The sequence below is a fragment of the Galeopterus variegatus genome, unplaced genomic scaffold (assembly GCF_000696425.1).
Source record: "Galeopterus variegatus unplaced genomic scaffold, G_variegatus-3.0.2 Scaffold8678, whole genome shotgun sequence".
NCBI lineage: Eukaryota > Metazoa > Chordata > Mammalia > Dermoptera > Cynocephalidae > Galeopterus > Galeopterus variegatus.
The window spans coordinates 68,411-91,415 of NW_007734789.1; the positions used below are offsets into that span (position 1 = coordinate 68,411).

At 40.4% G+C, this 23,005-nt stretch overlaps 1 protein-coding gene across 2 annotated transcripts in view; it reads right to left on the reverse strand.

Annotated features, from left to right (window-relative positions):
• Positions 1 to 718: 718 nt before the first annotated feature.
• Positions 719 to 23,005, reverse strand: part of FAM115A (family with sequence similarity 115, member A) — a 25,361-nt gene continuing 3,074 nt past the window's right edge. The window contains exons 2-8 of one of the 2 annotated variants that reach the window (XM_008593074.1): positions 11,201 to 12,195; positions 10,819 to 10,916; positions 9,507 to 9,720; positions 8,983 to 9,222; positions 7,791 to 8,128; positions 6,041 to 6,291; positions 719 to 3,261 (exon numbers count right to left, since the gene is read on the reverse strand). In XM_008593074.1, the coding sequence (XP_008591296.1) occupies positions 3,252 to 3,261; positions 6,041 to 6,291; positions 7,791 to 8,128; positions 8,983 to 9,222; positions 9,507 to 9,720; positions 10,819 to 10,916; positions 11,201 to 12,195 (2,146 nt within the window). In that variant the 3' untranslated portion in view covers positions 719 to 3,251. Of the gene's footprint in view, positions 3,262 to 6,014; positions 6,292 to 7,790; positions 8,129 to 8,982; positions 9,223 to 9,506; positions 9,721 to 10,818; positions 10,917 to 11,200; positions 12,196 to 23,005 lie in introns of both variants that reach the window. The other variant, XM_008593075.1, reaches the window with a different exon arrangement.

Consider the following 23,005-nt stretch of genomic DNA (forward strand, 5'->3'; position numbering starts at 1 on the left):
CTCCCATTTGTGAGGGTAAATCTCTATTTCAGAGCCTAATGATACATGGAACACAGAGGAGATGCTAAGTCAGGTAAGAAAAGGCCTTTACACATATATTTACTTTCAGCTAGAAATGTTAATGAGGATGGCAAAGGAATAGCTACCAGGAAAGTAGGGATATGACACAGGATACATGGTGGCCTGAATATTTCTATTAGATAGCTTAGTGTTTCTGCCAAGTACAGGGAAAATAATACAGAAAACAGATTACAATGCTCAGAGAAAGTGGCAAAGAGCATACCAAGGAGACTGACAGGTGAATAGAAATCTTCTGATACCAGCTGGTCTCAAAGAAGACTAAAACTTGTTAAAGCTATCCAATGGATAGGAGTGCAGGCAAGCTTACAGCCCCATATGGTCCTTCATGAACTATTTCCCAGAAGAGGAGCAAATATCACAGGCCTTCTTGGGAAAGAACACTAGTTGGCAGTCTTCATCCAAAACCCTGCTGGGCATTCCTTCATTCAACAAAAACTGAAAACCTGCTAGACAGTAAGCTTAATCACCAGACATGGTGAAAGCGGCAGCAGGCGTTTTGTGGAACACCTGCAGAAACAGGAGAAGGTGAAGGGTGTTTGAGTAGTTGGAAGATGCCCAGTGTGGCTAACACTAGAGAGTGCTGGCGAGCTAGGAGGAGCCAGGACACATCAGGTGGATCCAAACACTGCAGACTATGTTGAGGGGTATGGCTGGATTGTATCTTAGTCAATGTGAAGCCACTGAAGGACTTTTATTTGAGTTTATTAAAAACTTTTTCAAAGTAATACATGCACAAGATAAAAAATTAAATAGTACAGAAGGACTTAAAATGAAAAACACAGTTTCCCACTCCACCCTTTTTAACTCTAGTTTCATTCCCTAGAGGCAATGCTTTTAACAATATCTATTTTTAAATCTTCTGGTAACTAACTTCCTAACTTTAAATAATGTGTTTGGACAATAATTTCTTGACATTAACTTTAGACAATCTTTAATAATTCCCCATTACAAAAGATAAGGATTTAACTTACACTATTCCCACCTTTCCTTTGCTCATCATTTTCCAAATATTGGCTTAATTTATAGCTTTGAACAATACACTAACTCCCTAGTTGTTGTTCCATTAACTGAAGACCTTATTTTCTCATCCTCGCTTTGAATATATAAGTAGCTCTCCTCTTCCTTCCACCTCCCATCCCCCAACTAATTCTCAACCTCACCCTGCTTTCTTTTTCCTTAACTTGTCAGCATTAGTTACTTTCAACTTCAGTTATGAATAAAAAATTAAGCCTTTCATGCCTTGTGGATAGGCTGATCAGAACACTGAATACCAATAAATGGCATCTACATTATTTTGGCCATGTACATACTTTTAGCTGACAGCCAAGTAGAAGCGAGGATATTTTCTTCCCTACACACCCAATGTCATGATGCCTGTATCACTAGAAAGGAAATGTACCTACCGCCAAAGTCAAACAGTCTCTTCTCACACTCCACGAGTAACTCAAAATCATGCCCTATTTTATTTTGCTTCAAAATTGGACCTGAATTTTTTGGCATATTTTAAATTTGTTTTTCTTTTCTTTGCTGTTATAGACTGAAGTCTTCCATATTCTCGAACATTTCAGTTTCCCAGTGAAACTATCTATATCACAGAATGCACATCCTCCCAGAGGGCTCAAGCTTGAGTGCTGTCATCTGCAATGGGTCTGCTGGATAATTGTCACTCTAGAGGGAGACATACTGGGTGAGGTCTGCTGTTATCTGGATCCCACCTCTTTTTCTTTCCTGGTTTTCATCTTCATTTTGCTGGAGAACTTCCTCAAGGTACTTCCTCAGTAAGGGTGCAAAGGAGGTAGACTTTCTGAAGACTTGCATGTCAGAAAACGCCTTTATTTTGACGTTATTCTTGACTGTTTGTCTTTCTATGGAATTCTGGGCACAAACGTTTTTCACAAGCTCTGTGAAGACATTGCTCCATTGACTTGTAGCATTCAGTGTTGCTGACGAAAAATCTGCTGCTCATCTATTTCTCTTCCCTTTCTAGTTGAACTAATTGTGATGACTGAATTTTCTTATTCCCCCTGTGTACTTTCAATATCCTACCTCCACCCTTAATATTTCACAATTTCCAAGATTGTGTCAAGATGTAGGTTGTATAGGCCCCTCAATCTGGAGACTTATTTCTTTCTGTTCTTCACCTATGTTTTCTATGTTCTCTCTTCCAGGAACTCCTAACAGTTAGATATTGTCTACATCTTTCTTTCTTTTATATTTTCTGTCTATTTCTTTTTGCTCCATATCTGGGGAGATTCCATCAATTTTATTTTCTAGCCTATCTGCTAATATTTTGGGCAGTCTTTTTTTTACTTTCAAAGGGCTTGTATTCTTATTTTTCCCTTTCTTCATGGTATCCTGTATTCATCCTACAAATATACCTCACATCTCTCTGAAGATATACTTAGAATTTTAAGTTATTTTTTCCCACATTGACTTTATGTCCTCCAGAGATTGCCATATTTCTCAATCCCCCTAATTCTTCCTCTAATTCTACCTGGTGACTTATGCTTCTCCTCTGCTGTTCCCTCCCTGCCTCCATGTCTGGGAATTCCTTGCTGACCATTCACAAGTAAGAATCAAAGTAACTATTGACTTTTACAGGAGTGGGTGTGGGTTTCCTTAGCTGTTGTATGGATAAGTTTCTGTTACTGTTTCTCCAGTAAGCCTCTTCACTCCTGGAAGTATTCAGCACTCAAGTAGGGGGCTCCAACTGTCAGTAAAGAACTAGCTGATAGGCTAGGGGCTGGTTATTTCCAAAAAAAAAAGAGGAATTTTATTCTGGAGCACTAACTCTGACTTCCTCTCAGGCAGTTTATTCAACTCCTTTACACAAACAATGGCAACAACAACAAATTTTTAACTGGTACCAATAGTAGGCTGACTGTGTTCTGTGCACAAGGGTGGGAGTAGGTAGGATAGGGTTCAATTTTACAACTGGTATAATTCTTGAGTAGATAGACTTTTCAGATGCCCGAGTCTCTTTGGGGTTATGTTGTTCAGATCAGCTTATATTCTGTCTGAAAGATATCTTCACTCTTTCATTCATTAGCATGCTTCCTCCACTTTCTCTCTTCCAGAAATGTGTTGAGGTCTTCTCCACTTATAATCAAATCCCTTCCATGTTCTTTGCCAAGACATGTCAGTTTCCTCTTGTATTTCTTGACTTCAATTCAGTGGGGCCTGGGGAGGGAGGGGAGGCAAACTTATATGTTCATTCCATCATCATAAATTGGAAGTCTCACTGGAGGCTTTTATACAGGGGAGTAACATAGCTAACTTCATATTTTTAAAAGATCCCCAGGCTGTACTGCTAAAAATGTGTCAAAGAGGGATGGATACAAATATCATTCCAAAAGATTGAGGATCTAATCTTCTCTCTGAGAACATGAAGTGTCTGGGATTTTGGAGAGTCAGGCACTTTATTAAAATAGCCCATTGTTCAAAATTCAATAAACATTCATGGTATCCTAGGGAGAATGACTGAAACTTGAATAACCAAGAGCCTAAAAGACTTGGCCAATGCTAAGGGGCTCACCCCAGCACTGTCTATTGGGAAGCACTTCAGGAATCTACCTTTAATTCTTCCTTAGAACTGGCATTTGGGATAAACAAAGGGACTTTTTGTTCTGATAAAATTAGATGAGGGGTAAGTATAAGGAACCAAAGCTCTCAGTAAGTAGGGACATAAAGGTTCTTTTGTTTGCTGGTTGGTTTCTTTACTTATTCATTTATTTCAGCATTCAAAACACCGTAGTTAGGAACACCTATTCTGTAGTCAGAATGCCTGGGTTCAAATCCCGGATCCACCACTTATTAGCAATATAGCCTTAGATAATTTACTTAACTCCATAAAATTCAGTTCTCTCATTCATCAAGTAAGAATGATAATAGTTTCTGTCTCATAAGATTATTGTGAAGATTGTATAAAACAATTTATATAAAGAAACCAGAACAATACCTGGCATATGGCTGAACACCCTTTAATTTATAGCAATTATTTTAAATGTTGAGTGAATATTCAACATCTATGTTCCAAGCACCTAGACAATGGATACTCATGAAGTAAGAGGAAATAATTCTAGCACTGAAAAATGACATGGTAAAGAAATACAAAGGAAAACATTGGATAGGTCAAATCTTATTGTTTACACATCTACCCAATTACCAATTAAGCGAATAAAATGGTATCTTAAAATAACTAAATAAAAAGAAGTGAGCTAAAGGAAAACTCACTGGATCTACACAACATCAATCCTAGAGATCCAACTCTAGTTAAAACTATAAAGAAATGGGAGATTCTGAATAAAATTAGAAGAGAGCTTGAGAAAATCTTTGTATGTTGGGTAATTAAATCAAGTTTGGGCCAGCTCCATCCAGTTCTCTTGTTCCAAAGTAAAGTTTTCTACGTGTGTGGACTTTGTCTGCCAAACTGTCAAGTAACTCTTGATGGTGATTGTGTCATGAACCCATGACATGGAAACATAAACACCATCATGAAGCTGGATGCCTACTGTTTGCTAAGGATAAACACCTTCATGAATTTTTTCTGGTTTTTTTCAAGATTTCCACTCTTGATTTAAGCAAAGAAGGAAGTTGACTTAAAAGAAAGAATTGGGTAAAAAGACCAAACCCTGAGTAGCTTCTGAAAACCGCATTGTGAATTTAGAGAACTTTCTTTAGATTCATAAAGCAATGTATCAGAATCCTTCCAGAGGTTGGTGTATAAAGTATAGGATGGGTTAGGATTAATTATGACTAAATCTGTAAATACCATCTAAAAGTGAAGTCGAGCTCTAAAATTATATTAAGTTAACTAAATAATAACAATGCCAGATGACATTTTTTCAACACCCACTAACTACCAGGTACTGTCCTAATCACTTTTAGAGGTACTGTAAAAATTTAATCCTCACAATAATCCTATGAAATATATCCCATTTTCTAAAATTATATTAAGTTAACTAAATAATAACAATGCCAGATGACATTTTTTCAACACCCACTAACTACCAGGTACTGTCCTAGTCACTTTTAGAGGTACTGTAAAAATTTAATCCTCACAATAATCCTATGAAATATATCCCATTTCAGAGATGAGGAAAACTGAGTCACAGAGAAGGTAGGAAACTTGCCAGGGTCATTCAACTAATAGGTGAAAGAACCAGGATTTGGACACAGGGAGTCTACTAGTAGTCATGATGATCTTAACCTCTAAGCTATGGGAAGAGAATGGGAAATACAAATCTTATTATTCTGTGGACCAGCATAAAATAAAACAATCCCTTGTACATGCACTGTATCATTCTTAAACCTCTTCAGAATTATCAGTCTGAATTTTCATGACAACTCTGTGAGGCAGGGATTTTTAGCTCCATTTCACACAAAAGGAAATGGGAGTGTAGAGATAAAATGACTTTCCCAAGAGCTAACCCTAGTTGTGGGCTCTTTCCACTATACCAGACTGCTTTTTAAGTGCTTCAAAAACTACTCAAAGCTCAAAATATATGAGTCATTAGGGAACTGTCTGACTATCATGATAAATTTATGTTCCAATTGAGTTCCGTGGTTAGGTTTTTGGAACAACTCGTGAAAAATAAAAGCCCAGAGAGAGCTCTCAGTATGACAGGATGAGAACCACCTCTCTGGATGATGGCCCATGTGTAGAAACAGGTGCCAAAGCTCAGAACTAGGCCACTACAGGGTCAGGAGGGAATCTGACAGCTGAGAGCAGAGGAACGAGACTCATAAACAGAAGGCCTTGTTCCTGAGAAGTTCTGATTCCCCTTGTTGCTCTGTTCTTAACCCACTTCCCAGAGACAGGAGTAGGTAATAAGATATAGGGGCAATGAGCTAAGAGGACAAGGCCAAGACCCTAGGAGGCAGAGGTAGAGGACTGAACCCCCATCTCTGCCTGCCTTCCCAAACCTCTCTACCTGCCACCTCGATGGGCACTCCTTACATCTGTGTGAGGAGGTACAATTTCATAATATTTTCCTTCCATTCGGGCAGATAAGCCAGGCTGGTAGCCACTTCCTTCTGGATAGGCCAGGCCCAGGCCTCGAAGAATGGAGCCAGATTCTTCTGCACTTGGTGGGAGAACATCTTGACCCACAGATTCATTTTGTCGACATTGTCTGTGGGCAAGTTGGTCTGGTTCCTATACTCGGTGAAGAGACGGATGAATGGCTCCCAACCAAAGGCCTCCTGTAGCTGGAAACAGAAAGAAAAAACAGAGTGAAACATCTAATCCAAATCCACAAAAAAGAGGGCCCAACAAACACCATAATAAGTGAATTTAACATTAGCTTCCTATCTATCCCTGCATATCTCCTCCATTTTGCCTGCTGGCCTCCGACCCTACTTTCCACATTCTAGTCTTAAGAAGGGCCTGGGAGTGAGCACAGTGCTTGGCACAAAGTAGACACTCAATCAGTGAGAGTCTAATTACTATCAATATTTACTGTTGATTAGTAATAATTAATATCAAAATTAACTACCAGTATCATCATTCATATATCTCACTAGTCATGAAAATAGTGATGGGATATTACACATGGACTTAAAACTGGCTAAGGTGGAAAAATCCTCCTATCTTTCACAGTTGCAAAGTTAAACCCCAACAATTGGGAAACTCCCACCTCTATCTTTGCGTAATGAAATCTTCATTAATCATAGGTCTGTGTCTATTCATAAAGCTATTAAAATGGCCTTTGGGCAAAAGGTGAATCAAGTAGAAGTAGAAGACTATAGATAGCCTAGGTAACTAGAATTAAGAGCAAGTTACAATTTTAGAATAAGGCAACCATCCTGAAGCCATTGGAAATAGCATATGTTAGCCAGGGTTACAGGGTTTTGTAGTTAGGAGGCACTTGAGCAGTTCTCCAGACTAACCTCAACTGGATTTCATTGAGGAGAAGCTTCGTCCTAGGGACAAAGCAGCCCTGACCACAAGCTTAAAGTAGAGCCTCCCGGCTGTTTCATGTCACTCTATGGCAGTGGGAACCAACAGAGAGGAACTCGAGCAGGTGGAAGAACCAGAATAGAGCATGCCTGGCCTGAGACTGAATTCCAGAATCTGAGGGGATGAAACTGTCCACAGTGAGCTAGGAACTGATCCAGCCACGGAGGGAAGGGAGCTGGGGCATCGAATGATAGTTCAAAGGCAAAGGCAACCTCCATGTCCAGGCCAGTGAGGAATCTTGGATTGCCTACATAGGTTGGAATTGGAGGCACAAACAAGTCCTAATGAGAAGACGGTACAATCACCTAAGGAAAAAAACTGTTTCATATCCCATGGATTGTGTGTGTGAGGCAGTGTTTTTTGGTTTTAGGTAGCTATTAAGTAGGAGAATTTGGCTTTAATCTCAGGTATGTCTGGCTTTAAAGTCAGAGATAGCAATTCTAGTGCTGTATTTGCTTCTACCATTTTAAACCTTTCTCAGAGCTTTCTAGCTACTCTTGTGTATCACTATGGGGTGGAGGGTGAGGCTGGGGCTATTAAGTCCACTTTAGGGACATGAAAAGTGATGTACTGAGAGGCATCAACAAATAGGACAGTCACACTTGGATTTTGCCAGGGTCTCCCATGGCCTAGTGTGGGGACATCTGCAGTGAGAGGTCTCCTGGGTCACTAGATTATCATCTAACAATGCTTCCCTGGTGGTTCCCACAGTCGGGGGCTCCCATCATCCCCCGGTTTTGCCCAGTACCTGCAAATATGTTTCCAGCGCAGTCCAAGCATTCCAGTTTTTCACATTGGGACCCTTGCCCAGGTAGATTCTGACTCTCTTCTCCCGAACTGGGGGCCACAGAGCAATATTGGCACGGCCTCGAGGAATGCCCAAGACTGTCTCATGCACATAAACACACCACAGGTTGCAGGTGGCCTCGGTGGTGTGCGGTGGGAACTCCCACTCCTGCCGCTGCTGGTTGCGACCCAGCTCGTGGACAGGGCCCCAAAGCCCCTTGGTTCTGATGAGCTTCTCATTGATGAGCTCCTGCACTGACTCCAGATGGCACATGATGGGGTATCCTGCATGCATCCAGCCTGGGAAATGCAGAAGGGAAAGGAGAGGGTTAGGGTCCTCCCACCCATCTCAAGAAATTCTTTGTATCGTTTGTCTTCCAAAAGACCCAAGAGCCCCAGGTGCCTTCTCGCACTCCACAGTGATCAGATGTGCAAGCCAAACCCAGCCTGTCCTAGGCTTTCCTACATATCCTTTCATTCTGTAATGTAATGATGTCTTTATCCTTACTCTGACCTGGATAGTATGGCTGTGGGAGGGGATGCAGGCTTCAAACAGCCATTCATGTTCCCATTTAATTTGTTTTTATTTTTATGAAGAGGTCTTATTTATGTAAACCTGTGTCCTTTTCCCAAAATTCAGAACTCTTTGAGGGCAGTTCCCCCTCTCATTATTTAGACATGGGGCTGTCCACACTGACACTACTTTACAGTGATCATCTATGTAAGCCAAGAAAACGAGCATCTAGAGAAATTTCCATTTCTTTAGTGTCTATACACCACCTCATTTTTTAGGCTCCTTGACCCACAGGCAAACATCTCCTTATTCAGTGTATTCTCAAAGTTGTTACATTCCCTCTCCCAACAATTCTGCCATTTTTACCCACTCTTTACCATTCCCACTGGACATCTATGAAAGTCTAGCACTGACTTTCTGTACCGATCCCTCTGTTTGATGACATCTCTTGACATGCTGACTTAAACTGTTATTTATTTCTTATATACATATTTTTCCATTCCATTTCATAGGAAGGACTGCATCTTATATGTCTTGCTAACAAAACATTTCTACCCTCCTGGCTGCCCACTGCATGGCTGTTGAAGGAAAGAAAGGCACAGGGAGGGAGCATGCACAGGAGGTTGGCCCAGGCACCCACCAACTGAGATCTGCACGTCGGCGACAATCCTCTGTGGCAGGCGCAAAGGGAAGGGCTCGGCTCCCAGCCGTGCCACAGCCTGCATCACCTCGTCCCAGAGGCGGAGCAGTGGCTCTGGGTTCTCCAGGGTACGAAGGTTGGCAGTTGGTACCGTCAGGATGATGTTGTCCGTGGCCAGCTCCCCCCAGGGACCTGGATTCTCCTGGATACGCCTCTTCCACTCCTCCTGGGATGTCTCCCCTAGGAAGAGAGGCCAAAGAGGCTTGAGACACACTTCAGCTTGGACCCCAGGAATAGAATGTCAGGATCACGAACAACAATATTGCTTCTCCCTATCCTTCTTCTACAAAGTCCCATGGTGTGGTTGGTCTTTATCTCCTCAGCCCCGAAGCTGAATCTAAGGAAACTATACTCCTTGCCTCCACCACTCCGTGTCTCTCTCCTACTGCACCAAACAGCCCCGCTCCTGTCCTCCTCCCCAGCTCCTTCCCTTCCCTCAGGTGCACCCCGAGGTTTCCACTCACCCAGCTTGTAGTATGGAGCATGCACAGCCCCCTTCACGGTGATGGGCACAGAACCTAGTTTGCTGCTCTGAGGCACGATGATGTAGAGAAGGCCGCCCCAGAGGCAGGTGATGGACTTTGTGGGTTTGTCCAAGCAGCACCGGTTAATCACCAGCGGACCTCGGAACAGCTTGCTGGCCCTGGTCAGGTCGTCTGTGTGGCAGCCAATCTGTATCTGCAGCAGAGAGATCCCCCACAGAGTCATCATGGGGCATGTGTGGGTGGAAGAAGAGAGCCCAGGAGGTGAGGATGTGGAAGGGTCGTTAGGCCATGACCCCATGCAAGCCTGGCCTTCCCACCATTGATAAGCTGTGTGTGATAAACCCATGAAGTTGTAGCATTTCTCGAGGTCATACAGACTAAATTATGTGTAAACATTCTCCCAAGCGATTCAAAGAGCCCCACAAGGGGTCATGTGGAGACATTAATGCGAAGAGTGCCAGGTGTGACCCATAAGGCTGATTCTGAGGAGAACTGACTCTCGCAAATGGTCCCTTGGTGTCTCCATAACCGTGATGGTGATTTTGCATTAGGAATGGAGCAGATGGGCCCCTGCCTTTTTCTGATTAAAGAGGACCCATGGGAGGCAGCATGCTGGCTGGCTGGCTGAGGATTCAATTCCTCCCTGTCCTCCAAAGCCCCCCTTCCTGGGCAGGTGGAAAGACCCCTGCACTTGGTGGAGTCCTTAGACTGTTTTCCCAGGGTTTATGCTAAGCAAGTTCCAGGACAGATACAGGCACTGAATAGACCCTAACTATCCCTATGGTCCTCAAGGGGGACAGGGCAGGAAGACAAATAAATTCTGTGAATAAGGTGAGTGTATGTGAAAGTAACCTAGCAAAAAGTGGACGAGCAATTGAGGAACAGTTTTTTGTATCAGGGGACAGAAGCTGGAATCAGGAAGACCGTGTGCTACAATGGGAAACATATACGGAGACGGAAAGTGAACTAAGATTTACTGAATCCCTACTAGAGCTGTGTAGGATATCTTCCACTTGACATGTCTCTTACTCTCCACTCTATGATGTAAGTCAAAAGCACAAAACTTAAGGGCCAGAAGTTGGTTAGGTTGGAGTCCTAGGCTATGAAAATCAGTTCTATATATTTTAATCAATTTCTTACCTTTTCTGAGTTGCCTCATCCTTAAAATGGGGGTAAAAATATCTGCTCTGCATTGCCAGACAGGGTTTTATGAGGATCAGAATAAGACACTGACTGTGAAGCAAGAACATCTGGGTTCCATGTTAGCTGGTGAACCGGGGCATGGCCTTACCTTCAGGTCGGCAGAGGCAGCAGCTTCGGGCAGTGAGACTTCTATAATCTGCCTTGCAGGTATGTACAGCCCAGTGCTCATCCAGCAGTACCTGGTTCCTGCCAAAAGCACAGGAAAGTCCGACTTTACCCCTCCTCCATGACTCCACCCCCCCAGCATTTCCACAGATCCTCTGAGAGCTCTGCACATCTCTTCCCTTCCATACTGCCTGACTCGACTCTTCCAAACAGTACCTGAAATCACAACCCCTATCTTCTTGAAAGTACTTGGCAAAAGATGGAGAATGCCCTTGGTGGGTGATCAGATTCCTGAAATGAACTGCCAAAGTCTCCCTGTCCCCATCTCCCAGGTCCCACAAAGCTGAGCTCCCCCTATTCCTTACCTGGATTGGTACAGTTGACCTCGACAGTGATAGGAGATTCTGAGGGGCGCAGATAGGGGCTGCTGTACATATCTTCAATTTCCGGCACTAACAGAGAGAGGTCACTTCCAGAGTGGGCCAGACCCGTGGCCAGGGACAGCATAGCACCCCTGCAGCAGTCATTGATGACAGGGTTCTCTCGGGTTGCTACTGGGAGCCGATACCGACTTAGCAGCTTCCTCAGGAGTCGATGCACAGACATATAGGCAGGGGTCTCTTCTGCGGGAATCTGCAGGAAAGCTGCACCATCTGGTCCCAGCTTTGCCAGCCAGCCCTTTTCCACATTCCCTCGCTTCCTGCCCATTATAACCTGGAACTCGGCCAGGGTGGAGCGGAAGTGATAGGTCCTCATTCCTGCTTTGGGAGTACGGAAGGGCCCGGGATTGAGGCTTTGGCTTGTGATGCTGATGCCAAAGGGGTTGAGGAGGAGGTTTCCTGGGAATTGAGCCAAAGGAGACACTCCTGGGTTCTTAAAGGCCCACCACCAGGCTTGGGCACCAACAAATAGCCCACCACCCTCTGCTACAAACTCCTGCAGCTCTTTGATCCCCACTTCGCTCATGGGTTCAAAGCAATAGACGCTCGCATCACTGGTCAGGGTGGGCTCAATGCTGGTATCTATGCCCCCCACTGCAAGCAGGCTGCTCAGTGTTCTCAGCTCTGTCTGTACCACGATCTTGCCTCTGCGGCCCGCATCCAGCCAGCGGACAGCATTGAGCAGAAAGGGGCCCAGTTTACTAACGCTGAATAACACCTTATGGCCAGTCACAACCACCCGGCCCCGGCCATAGCGGGCAGCTGCTATCACACAGCCATGGTAGGTATCTAACCCTAGAGGAAAGGCTAAAGTCCCATGCACTAGCAGCTGGGATGGGAAACAATCCGAGTTGCTGATATCCAGCTCTGAAATCCCATGCAGGAGCTCCTCTCTGTCTTCAGAAAGGTCATCTTCACAACTGCAAAAGATAAATGTGTTCTCTATTAGAGGAATTGCTTTATATAAAGTTCTTAGAACAGCGCCCAGCACAGAGCAAGCACTACGGATGTGCTGGCATTCCTATTGTTGTTATTTTAGCTCTTACAGGGGAGTTGGGAGTTGAAAGTGGGCCGATCTGACCTCACTGGGTGTGGAGATATGCTGGAGGGAAGACAGAGAGACTCGGCATTAATTCTGCTCTGCTCATTCTCAGAGCACAAATTCTTCAAAGGAAGCCCTGCTGTGTTTACCCAATACGGTATCTTAAATATTCTAGATTTGAGTTCATATTTATTTCAGTCCTTTAAATGTTATATGAAAACTGAATGGGAAATCATATTTTTTTCCTTGTATGGAATCTTGTGTATAAATTTCATGCAGCTCATTTTCTACAAATAAAGTCTATGGAAAGCCAAGTTAGTGGTGCTATTGAAGAATCATTATCGCACAAGGTGGCACAGGGGAGCTGATGGGCCTCAATCTTAGTGAGACGTTCTGGTTAGCTGAACCCAAGAGAACTAGTCTGTTTACATCTAGAACTCCAACCATCATCTCCTGCCCAATAGGAGTGATGCCTAACTGTGCTAGAAGGTTTTGCTCAGCACCATCTGCTTGCTGTCTATGGGTAACCCACCCCTAGAAGATCTTAAGACACCCATAAGCCCACAACAGAGATGGACCTCTGGATACCTAGTGGGATTGTTGAGGTTAGGATAGAGTGAGAACTCTAGCTTGAGATTCCAGAGCTAGTTCTGACATTATTGTTAGGTAAACTGCAGCAATCGTATGGTCAGAAGGCAGCTGTAAAGAAACACTGAAAAATGGGGGTCAGGTAGACCTCAAATTTGTAGTATTTGTGCTGTACTCTGTGGCTGGCAGAGCTCTAACTAACTGAAGGGAAGACTATAGTCCTCTCTGCAAGTATAACCCTTTCCTGAAGGTAAAGGTATCACCCTACTAGTTGGAGATGACTCCAACTCCTTGAAGCCCTAACCATTAAAATCATTCAACTAGCTCTGATTCCAGGTTTACCAAACAACCTCGTGATTATAATATTGCTTCCCATGATCATCTGCCTAATGAGAGAAAGAAGTCATTGGCTAGGCCAACCAGGAAGTTCTAGTTTTGTGACCATTATTTTTCTTAAGCAACATCTTGAACAATTTATCTTTAATATGGTGATTCTAAAATATAAAAAAGAAATTTATTTTTTATTTTAGTACCTTAAACATGTATCAAAATTAAATGGAAAATGTGTTTTAATTCTTTTAATAAGAAGTTCTGTTTATAAATCTCATGCAATTAATTTTTTTTTTTTTTACAAATGAAGTGAAGAGATGGGTTACTATGTAATAAGTGAATACATCAGCATCAGAATTTCTACACTAGACTATTGTGACAAGATGAGAGACAGTGAACCTACAAAGCTGAGACTCAGACAGTGCGTCCCTAGAGCTTTATCTAGACAATGACACTACATGAGGTCCTGCTCAGTGCTGAGTCAGAGGGCATCCTCAGAGACATCTTAGTTCCAACAGCCATGGCTGTACAGGAGGAGCTAAATAATTGTTTCATAAATTGAAAAATATAAATTGGATCTTACTTCTCTTTCTCATCCCCTTCTGAAATAAAGCAAAAATTATTAAAATAAAAATAAACTCACAACAGTACTGGATTTTCAGAAGGGAATAGTCAGCAAACTGGGACAGTAGGGTATTTATGGAAAGAATAAATCAAATGGAATCACGTTAATCAGAAATCCAAGAGAAAAATCTATAACTGCATACATGTGAAAGAGAAGATCAAGGAAACAAAAGGAACAGGCGTTATCATTTACCCTGAGGAAATACACTGTAGTAACCAATAATGATTAATCTAGAATTTCAATGCAGCTTAAAATTTAAATAAACAAGAATCACCAAATATTTGATGAAAATTAACAGCATGAAAGAGAAGTACCACACTAAACCCATTCCCAAAGAAACAGCAACAATAAATGAAGAAGTTCTAAAAACTTTGTATATCATAATATAATATATGAGAGATATTTCCTCTCAAAAAAATAAATGGGACGAGATGCTATACAAAGTTGCTAATTAGAATAAAAATGTAATGGCCGAACAGATAATTCCCATTTTAATACACAGAAAGAAAAGTTTTGTTTTTTTTTATTTTTTTCCTTTTTGTCTTTTTTACTGACTGGTAACGGGATCACAACCCTCGGTGTCGCGCCCGTACCGGGGACCAGCAACAGGATCGCAACCCTCGGTGTTGTGCCCGCACCACGCTCAGCCAATGAGCGGGAACCGGTCTCCACATGGGATCTGAACCCTCGGCGGGAGCGCCGCCGCACTCCCAAGTGGTGCACTCTCCAGTGCGCCACTGGGCCGGCCCTGAAAGAAAAGTTTTGACCCAGCTGAAGACTGTGAATAAGTAAATTGGAAAGTTGAGCGAAGTGATTCTTCCAGACAGCAGGGTTAAAGGTGAAAAAAATGAACATTATCAGAAAAAAAGTAAAGGGATAATGAAGGACAGATTGGAAGATCTAACTAATGTCTAGCAAGTACGAGTTCCAAAAAGAAAGAACAGACAGAAAAAAAGAACCACATACAAAATAAGATGAACATTTCCTTGGGTTGAAAACAGATTAGAATTTTCAGAACAAATAAAAACAGATTTGATGTACTCAGAATGAATGCAAAGCAGGATAAGTGAACTAAAGTGTAGTGTCTACTCAACTATTGGTAAGTTACGAGCTTCGACATAGAGGAAAAAATCTTAAAGGCAACAAGAGAGAAAATAAAAATTATCTGCCCCAATACAAGTAATTTAGCTGCATAAGACTTTACTCATCCCTTGAGAATGGGCTTATACAATTTGCCACATGAGAAATTTTCCAGAAAAGTGACTTGACATTATGCTGTAGGCCTAGAAAAACAAAAATGAATACAATAGAGAAGGAAATTGGCTACAAAAAGTGGTAGTGGTTGCTGTAGATTGGATGCCTCCCCTAACCTCACTGAGGCTTAATTCCCACTGTAACTGTTGAGGGTGGGAAATCTTATTATGGTAATTGAAGGGTGGGGCCTTGAAGAGAGGATTAGATTGTAGGACCAAGCATTAGTGAATGGATTAATAATGGTGGCCATCGGCATGGTTCTGAGGGCTTTAAAACGAGAGTGAATGAGGAGGTTAGTCTCTGTGCTCTGCCATTTTTGCAATGTGATACATTTTTGTCACTGAAGTTACCACTAAAGAAAGCATTCACCAAATAGACACTTAGGTTGTTTCCATATCTTGGCTCTTGTGAATAATGCTGCAATAAACATGGGAGTGCAGGTAATCTCTATGAGATACTGATTTCATTTTCTCTGGGTATATACCCAACAGAGGGATTGCTGGGTCATATGGTATGGCAACTTTGTCAAAAAACAGTTAACCATAAATTTGTGCATCTATTTCTGAACAATCTAGTCTGTTTCATTGGTCTGTATGTCTGTCTTTATGCCAGTATCTTAGTGTTTTGATCACATCAGCTTTATAGAAAGTCTTGAAATAAGGTAGTAAAGTCCTCCATCTTTGTTCTTCTTTTTAAAAGTAGATTTAGTTGTGTTGGTTCCTTTTTATTTATATATTAATTTTAGGATCAATTTGAACTTTGGTTGGAACTTCATTAAATCTATGTGGGTCATTCTAGGGAATATTGACATCTTAAAAATATCGAGTGTTCTGATCAATTGACATGGTATATTTCTTCATGAATTTCGGTTTTATTTAATATCTCTCAGTGATGTTTTATAGTTTTTAGAATATGGGTCTTGTGACATATTTTGTTAAATTTAACACTTAGTATTTAATAATTTTGGATTCTGTTTTAAATCATGCTGTACTTTTAATTCAATTATCTATTGTTGGTTGCCAGTATGTAAAAATGTAATTAATTTTTATATATTGATTTTTGTATCCTGCAACCTTTGTAAAGTCAGTTATTATAGTAGCTTTTCTGTAGATTTTAAAGAATTTATTACATAGATGATCGTTTTATCTGCAAATACTTCTAGAGATAAAATAATTCCACTCCAGGAAATACCCTGCTAACCTTATGTTCAAATGGATCTTGTCATTTAAATATCTTCTTAATATCTAAAATACTTTCTTTTTTGCTATCTTTGTAATTTGTTTTCTAACAGCAAGATTCAAACCTTTCCTGTCTCTTTGGCTCAGTGTTCTAGAAAATAAATAGTGTGAAATAACAAACAAGCAAACAAACAAAACAAAACAAAACACACAGATACACCCATAGGTTTATTTAATTTCCAATCTCTATGCCTTTTTTCCCTTGCCTTACTGCTCTGGCTAAGATTGTTAGTATGATGCTGAGTAGGGGTGAGAGCATATATTCTGCCTTGCCTTATTCTCAATCTTAGGGGAGAAACATTCAGTATTTCACCATTAAAAACATTTTTAGAGAGCTCAGGGGAAGAGGAAGAGAGACCGATGGAGCACATGAAGGTGGGAGAAGCCATGATGAGAGAAAGGAAAAACAGCTCCAACCATTTTGAATCCCGGCCATGTCCAGGCTGGAGCTGCTGAGTGCATAGAGCAGTAGCTGGCAAAAGCCACAGCTGTGCCCTTTGGATGAAGTTGTTTGGAGGCGGCAGGGGAGAAGAGGGCCATGGTGGCCCCCAAGCCAGCAGTACCACTAATAGGGTTCCCCTGGGCCCACATAGGACCAAGGAGCCACAACAACTGAAAACAAATTTTGTTATTAACTAGTAAAGGTCTCATTTCACCAAATAATACCTATAATACCTAAAAGGACCAGAAGTCCCCTCAGTTACCAACCCAGAAAAGGGGGAGGGCTGGGGTCCTCAGCCATGCCCCATGGCACCCACAACCAGAATGAAGGGTGGGGGCTGAGGGCCTTGGCCACAGCCCCCTGACAAGCACAACCATCCCAGCGACTACCACTGAACTGCTGCAGGAAGCACCCCAGGCTCTCCTGAGCCATGGTGGTGGGGGGCCTCGGTCCTTGGTCAAGCCCTGCCACACACCAGCAGCCAGCAAAGTGATGACCATCAAACCACTACAGGAAGTGCCCTGGGCTCTCCTGAGCCAGGGTGTTGGGGGGCCTTGGGCCTCAGTCAAGCCCCCTCACCCCATACCTGTAGCCAGCCCAGTGATGACCATCAAACCACTATGGGGAGTGCCCTGGGATCTCCTGAGCTGGGGTGGTGGGGGGCTGAGGGCCTTAGTCATGCCCCCCAAACATGAGCAACCAGCCCAGTGATGACCACAAGGCTGAAGCAAGAAGGGCCCCAGGTTCCTGACCTGGGGTAGTGGGAGGCGAGGGCTTTTTTGTACCTAGCTCAGCAATGACCAAGCCACCACTGGAAGCCCCCCAGTCTCCAGCTGAAGCAAGAAGGGCCCCAGGTTCCTGACCTGGGGTAGTGGGAGGTGAGGGCTTTTTTGTACCTAGCTCAGCAATGACCAAGCCACCACTGGAAGCCCCCCAGTCTCCCCTGTGGGAATGTGGGGGTTGCCACAGGCCTCAATCCCATCCCTCCTCCTTCCTCCTTCTTCCATCCCTTTTCCTTCCCCTCTCCCCTTTCCCCCTCCCTCCCAACTGCTCTGCAACAACATCATAGAAAGTAAAAAAGTAATATTAATAAAACAAAATTAAAAAAAATAAAGAACATATAGCAAGCATGATAATGTAGTAAAAAAAAAAAGAATGTTTTTACCTATAAGTTTTTCTTTCATAGATGCCTCTTATGAAGTTAAAGAGGTTCATTTTTATTTCCAGTTTGCTAAAATTTTATCATTATTCTGTATTGAACTTTGTCAAAAAATCTTTTGTGCATCTATTGAATTATAAACTTTTTCTCATTCATTTTGTTAATATGGTGAATTCATCTGATTTTTCCATAAGGATATTTAATTGTTCCATGTTAAACCAGCCACACATGTCTAGTATAGCCCAACATGGTCATGAAGTATTATTCTTTTTATGTATTGCTGTATTCTATTTGCTAATATTTTATTTAGAACTTTTGCATCTATGTTCATGGGGGATATTGTTCTGTAGTTTTCTCATAATTTCTTTCTCTAGTTTTAATATCAGAGAACTGCTGGTTTAATAAATTGAGTTGGAAAATTTTCCCTCCTCTTCTATTTTCTGGAAGAGAGTATGTAGGGTTGGTATTGTTGGTAAAATTTGTCTCACAAATTTTCACATGTGCTTTCACTTTTACTTACTTCAAAATATTTTCCAATTTCCTTTGTAATTTCTTTTTTGACTGATGGAGTATTTAGAAGTATATTTTCAAATTTACAAATATTTAGGGATTTTCCAGATAGGTTTATGTTGTTGATTTCTAATTTAATTTCACCGTGACTGAAAAACACACTGTATGATATCAATGCTTTTAATCTTGCTGAGACTTATTTTACAGCACCAGATATGGTCTATCTTCATGAATGTTACATGACTCTTAAAAAGAATGTGTATTCTGCTGCTGTAACCATGCTAGTAGATAACACATTCGAAAAAATAAAATTAAATCTACAGATATGGTGAAAAAACCCACAGGGAATAAAAATAGGACCAAATAAAAAGGACAATCCAAGCAACTTTTGAACACAGTACTCAGAATTTATATGCTCAGTGTGGTGTATTCTGAGAGTGAAAATAACTTAGGTTTATTGTTGGCAGTAGTATGAGTACAGTAATCATGAAGCTATTTTGTGTGCATTATAGGACTGAGCAAATGAGTAAATACTAAAGTAGCTGGAATCAGGATTCACACTACGAAAGAAGGAAAATACAAATATGAAATGAGTGAGAGAAAACAAGAATCCTCCTGTTTTGGATTAAAATTGAGAATCTTAGTATGAACTCATGATGAAAATGCATATATTTCCTACCTCTGTCTTATGAGAGTCACAGAAATGATGATACTTCAATAGTAATGAGCACGCCTTGGATCTCGGTTTCTAAATGCCATTCACCACCAAAAGGAACTAATACTTCTTGAAGAAATGAATGAATCCAGGTTTTGGATGTCTAGAAATGTATAATATAAACCCACAACATCTTACTGTGCCAAACATTAAGTACTAAAACACTAATGGACATATCAAAGGACTCAGGGGACAGCTTTGTGGGGCTTTAACTTGCCAAATTTGGGACAATTTGACATTCAAAAAATACTGACCATAAAAAAAAAACATAACTATGGTTTGGAAAAAATGGTATGATTAGAAAAACCCATAACTATAGACTGATACTAAAACAAACTTATTTAAAAACAAGCACAAATCCAACAACAAATGTGAACTTAGGGAGGGAAAACTTTTTTTCAGTAGAAAGATGCTAACAGATTCTGGGGGAAATCTATAAAGTAAACCTCCACTTAGACTGGGGTAAGCTGGAGGGTGTTAGGTTACTATGGGAGAACAAAAGAGGCATTTATGTCAGAATGGGAGGGTTAGGGGAAGGCTTTCTGGAGGAGGTGATACCTGAGAAGAATTTTGAAGAAAGATTAGGGGCTATTCAAGTGGGAGAAATAACCACTTTTATAAATATTGACTCAGACACTGTTCATGAAGGAAGGCTAAAACCACAGGGTGAAAGGTTGTTGGTAAGCAGGATATTTATACTCAAATTGTCACAACATAGATTAAATTAGTTAGAAAGGGGGAAAGGCACTATTCTAATAGGAAGATCTAGCAAACCAAAATTTAACTAAATGACCATTTTTTAACACCACCAATCATAGGACACACTGACTTCATGTGGCTCCTGATTTGATACATTTTGATGAACACATCACATGTGTAGTATTCCTGCCCAGAATGTTTAAAGTAAGTGTAATCATGAAAAAACAATTAGAAAAACCCAATCTGAAGGGTATTCCACAAAACATCTGAACTGGATACTACAAAAATACTAATATCCTGAGAGATTAAAAAAAAAAAAAAACACTACGAAACTGCTTTTACTGAGGGAGACTAAAAAAATATAATACTGATAATTGACTAGATAATGTATTTTTTAAAAAATCTAAACCTAAAAAAAGATACTGTTGCAATAATTGGAGACATATGAATAGGATATTAGATCATAGTATTGTATCAACGTTACTTTTCTGAGTGAGATAATTGTGATTATGTGGGAGCATGCCTTTGTTGTTAGGAGATATATGTTGAAGTATCTAGGTGTGAAGTGTCATGATGTCTGTAGGTTACTCTCAAATAGTTAAGCCAAATAATCTGTTCATACATGTGTTTACATAGTATATGTGAGAAAATTCAGCCATTAGTGAGTCTAGGTGAAGGCTATGGTGATCATTATATTATTCTTGCAATTTCTCTAGAAGTGTGAAAAATTTTAAATACAGAGCTAGGAAAAAATTAAAGATAACTATAGGAAGAATAAAAAAAAACTATGTATAATTTTCAAACAGCAAGAAAGGAAAAAGAAACTCAACTAATCAAGAAAAAGGTAGTAGAGAAAAATTTTAAAAGCAATAAGAATGTATAAGAGAAAATGTCAGATAAGACAATAGCAATTAGAACAAGCATTGATTTTCTCAATTATATATATGGATGATATTTGCCTCATAAATGATAGAGTCTCTGGGTAAAAAAAAAATCAAATTTATGCTAAGAGATACATCTTTTAAAAAAGACACAGAAATACAGAATAAAAGGTTCGAGAAAGAAACAAAGTAGGAGTAGAATTATAATATAAGAAAATAGAGTGCAAGGTAAAAGTCTTAAATGTAAGAAAGGATATTTTATATTGATGAAAATGTACAAGACATGTAAAAAGTTCATGAGTCTTTATAAACCTATAGCTTTGAAATATATAAAGTAAAAGCCAAATTTTAATTCTAAAATTACAGAGTAAGAAATAATTGTTTTAAAAATCTCTTTTAGATCAAATATACAAAAATTAAACAAGTAACAGAAAATATGAATAATCAGTTGGTCTAAAGGATAAGTACAGAGATATGTATATAAGAAACAGAATACTTATGGAATGCTCTCAAAAATAAAACCGTTAATTAGCCCACTCAATAGAGCATGGTGCTGATATCACCAAGGTCAGGGATTCAGTTTCCTGTATTGGCCAGCTGCCCCCCCCCCCCCCCCCCCCCCTTTTTTTTTTGTTTGGGTTTTTTTTTTTTTTTTTTTTTTTTTCTCTCAAAAATAAAACCGTTAATTAGCCCACTCAATAGAGCATGGTGCTGATATCACCAAGGTCAGGGATTCAGTTTCCTGTATTGGCCAGCCGCCCCCCCCCCCCCCGCCACCCCAAAAAAGATACTGTCATTGATATTTTGTTAGGCCAGAAAAAATGCTGATTTAATAAATGTGATAATGGTATTATGGTTATACTTAAAAATTAGTCCTTATCTTTCAGAGATACACTATATTACGTATGAAATGGTTCAATGTCAAAATTTTGCTTCAAAATAAACTGGAAGGGTGAGAGATTGAGTGGGTTGTGAGTTGACACCAGTTAACTGAGTGATTGCTACATGTGTGTTGTTGTTCTATTTCTATTTTTATACATGTTGTAAATTATCAAAATAAGACATTTCTAAAAGGAAATTACCAAGTATTTAAAATGAGGAGGTGTATATCAAGCTTATAGGTTATAGTAAAAGAATATTCACTGTATCATTATATATAAGAGAAAAAAATGGAAGATGACCTTAATGTGTACTAATAAGTAAATGGTTAAATGAATTATGCAACTGTGGAATGTTATAATAGCCATTCAAAAGGATGAGGCACATCCTTATACGTGTATATGAGAAAATGTTCAGGATATATTAAGTGAAAAAGCAAGCTGCGCATTTCTCTCTCTCTTCCTCTGTCTCTCTTTGCACCGCTCCAGCTCTCCCAACCCCAACCCCAATACATTCACAGGAATGTAGGGAAAATCAGGAAAGACACAGTCCAAACTATTAGCAGTGATCCTCTCTGGGGAGAAGAACAGAATTAACAGGAGGCCAAGGGTTGGGTGCAGGACAGAGATCTTTCACTTTTTTTTCCCAACAAGCACGTATTTTGAAATTGAAGAAAGGAAAAATGTTCATAAAAACGAAAAGAAAGCTGAATCGTGACTTAGCAACCTCTCTTCTAAAGTGGCATATCAAACTTCTAGTCTATTTTGTGAGAGCCAGTTAATACGATTTTAGTACACATGGCTAAGAATACAGTAAGAAGCATCAAGTATGAGTTAGGTAAGGACAGTCACCTCTGCCATCCTTGGCCATGATCCTGACATAAAATCTATAATTAGCATTCTCTATATACCTGACATGTAACTAGCAATGACCTCCCAGGGTTGTGCAGGTCTTTGTTATAAATAAATTTATTAATGTCTGCTCAGACATTTTTATTTTCCAGACTACTTAGGAAGTCATATTCGTGTTTACCTTTAGTTATTTGACAGTTTTCTTGTCTCATCTGAGTCAATTTCAAGTAGATACTCAATTTTCAAACTTCTCAAATCTCCTTAATAGTTTGGAAATCGAAAGACTCTTTGGTGGCTAATATCCCTTCACTATTTTTCAAACTGAAAGGAACATATACAGAATCAGTTTATGTTTGTCAGTTCTGGTTTCACAGGGGTGTTTTTAAGCCAAGGTACCTGGAGCATTTGGGCATTTAGAGCATGACCTTTTGTACAACATTCTTTCCCGTGCATCTATCATGACTTTGTGTACATACAAGGATCAATGTAGACTAAAAAAAAAAAAAAAAAAAAAAAA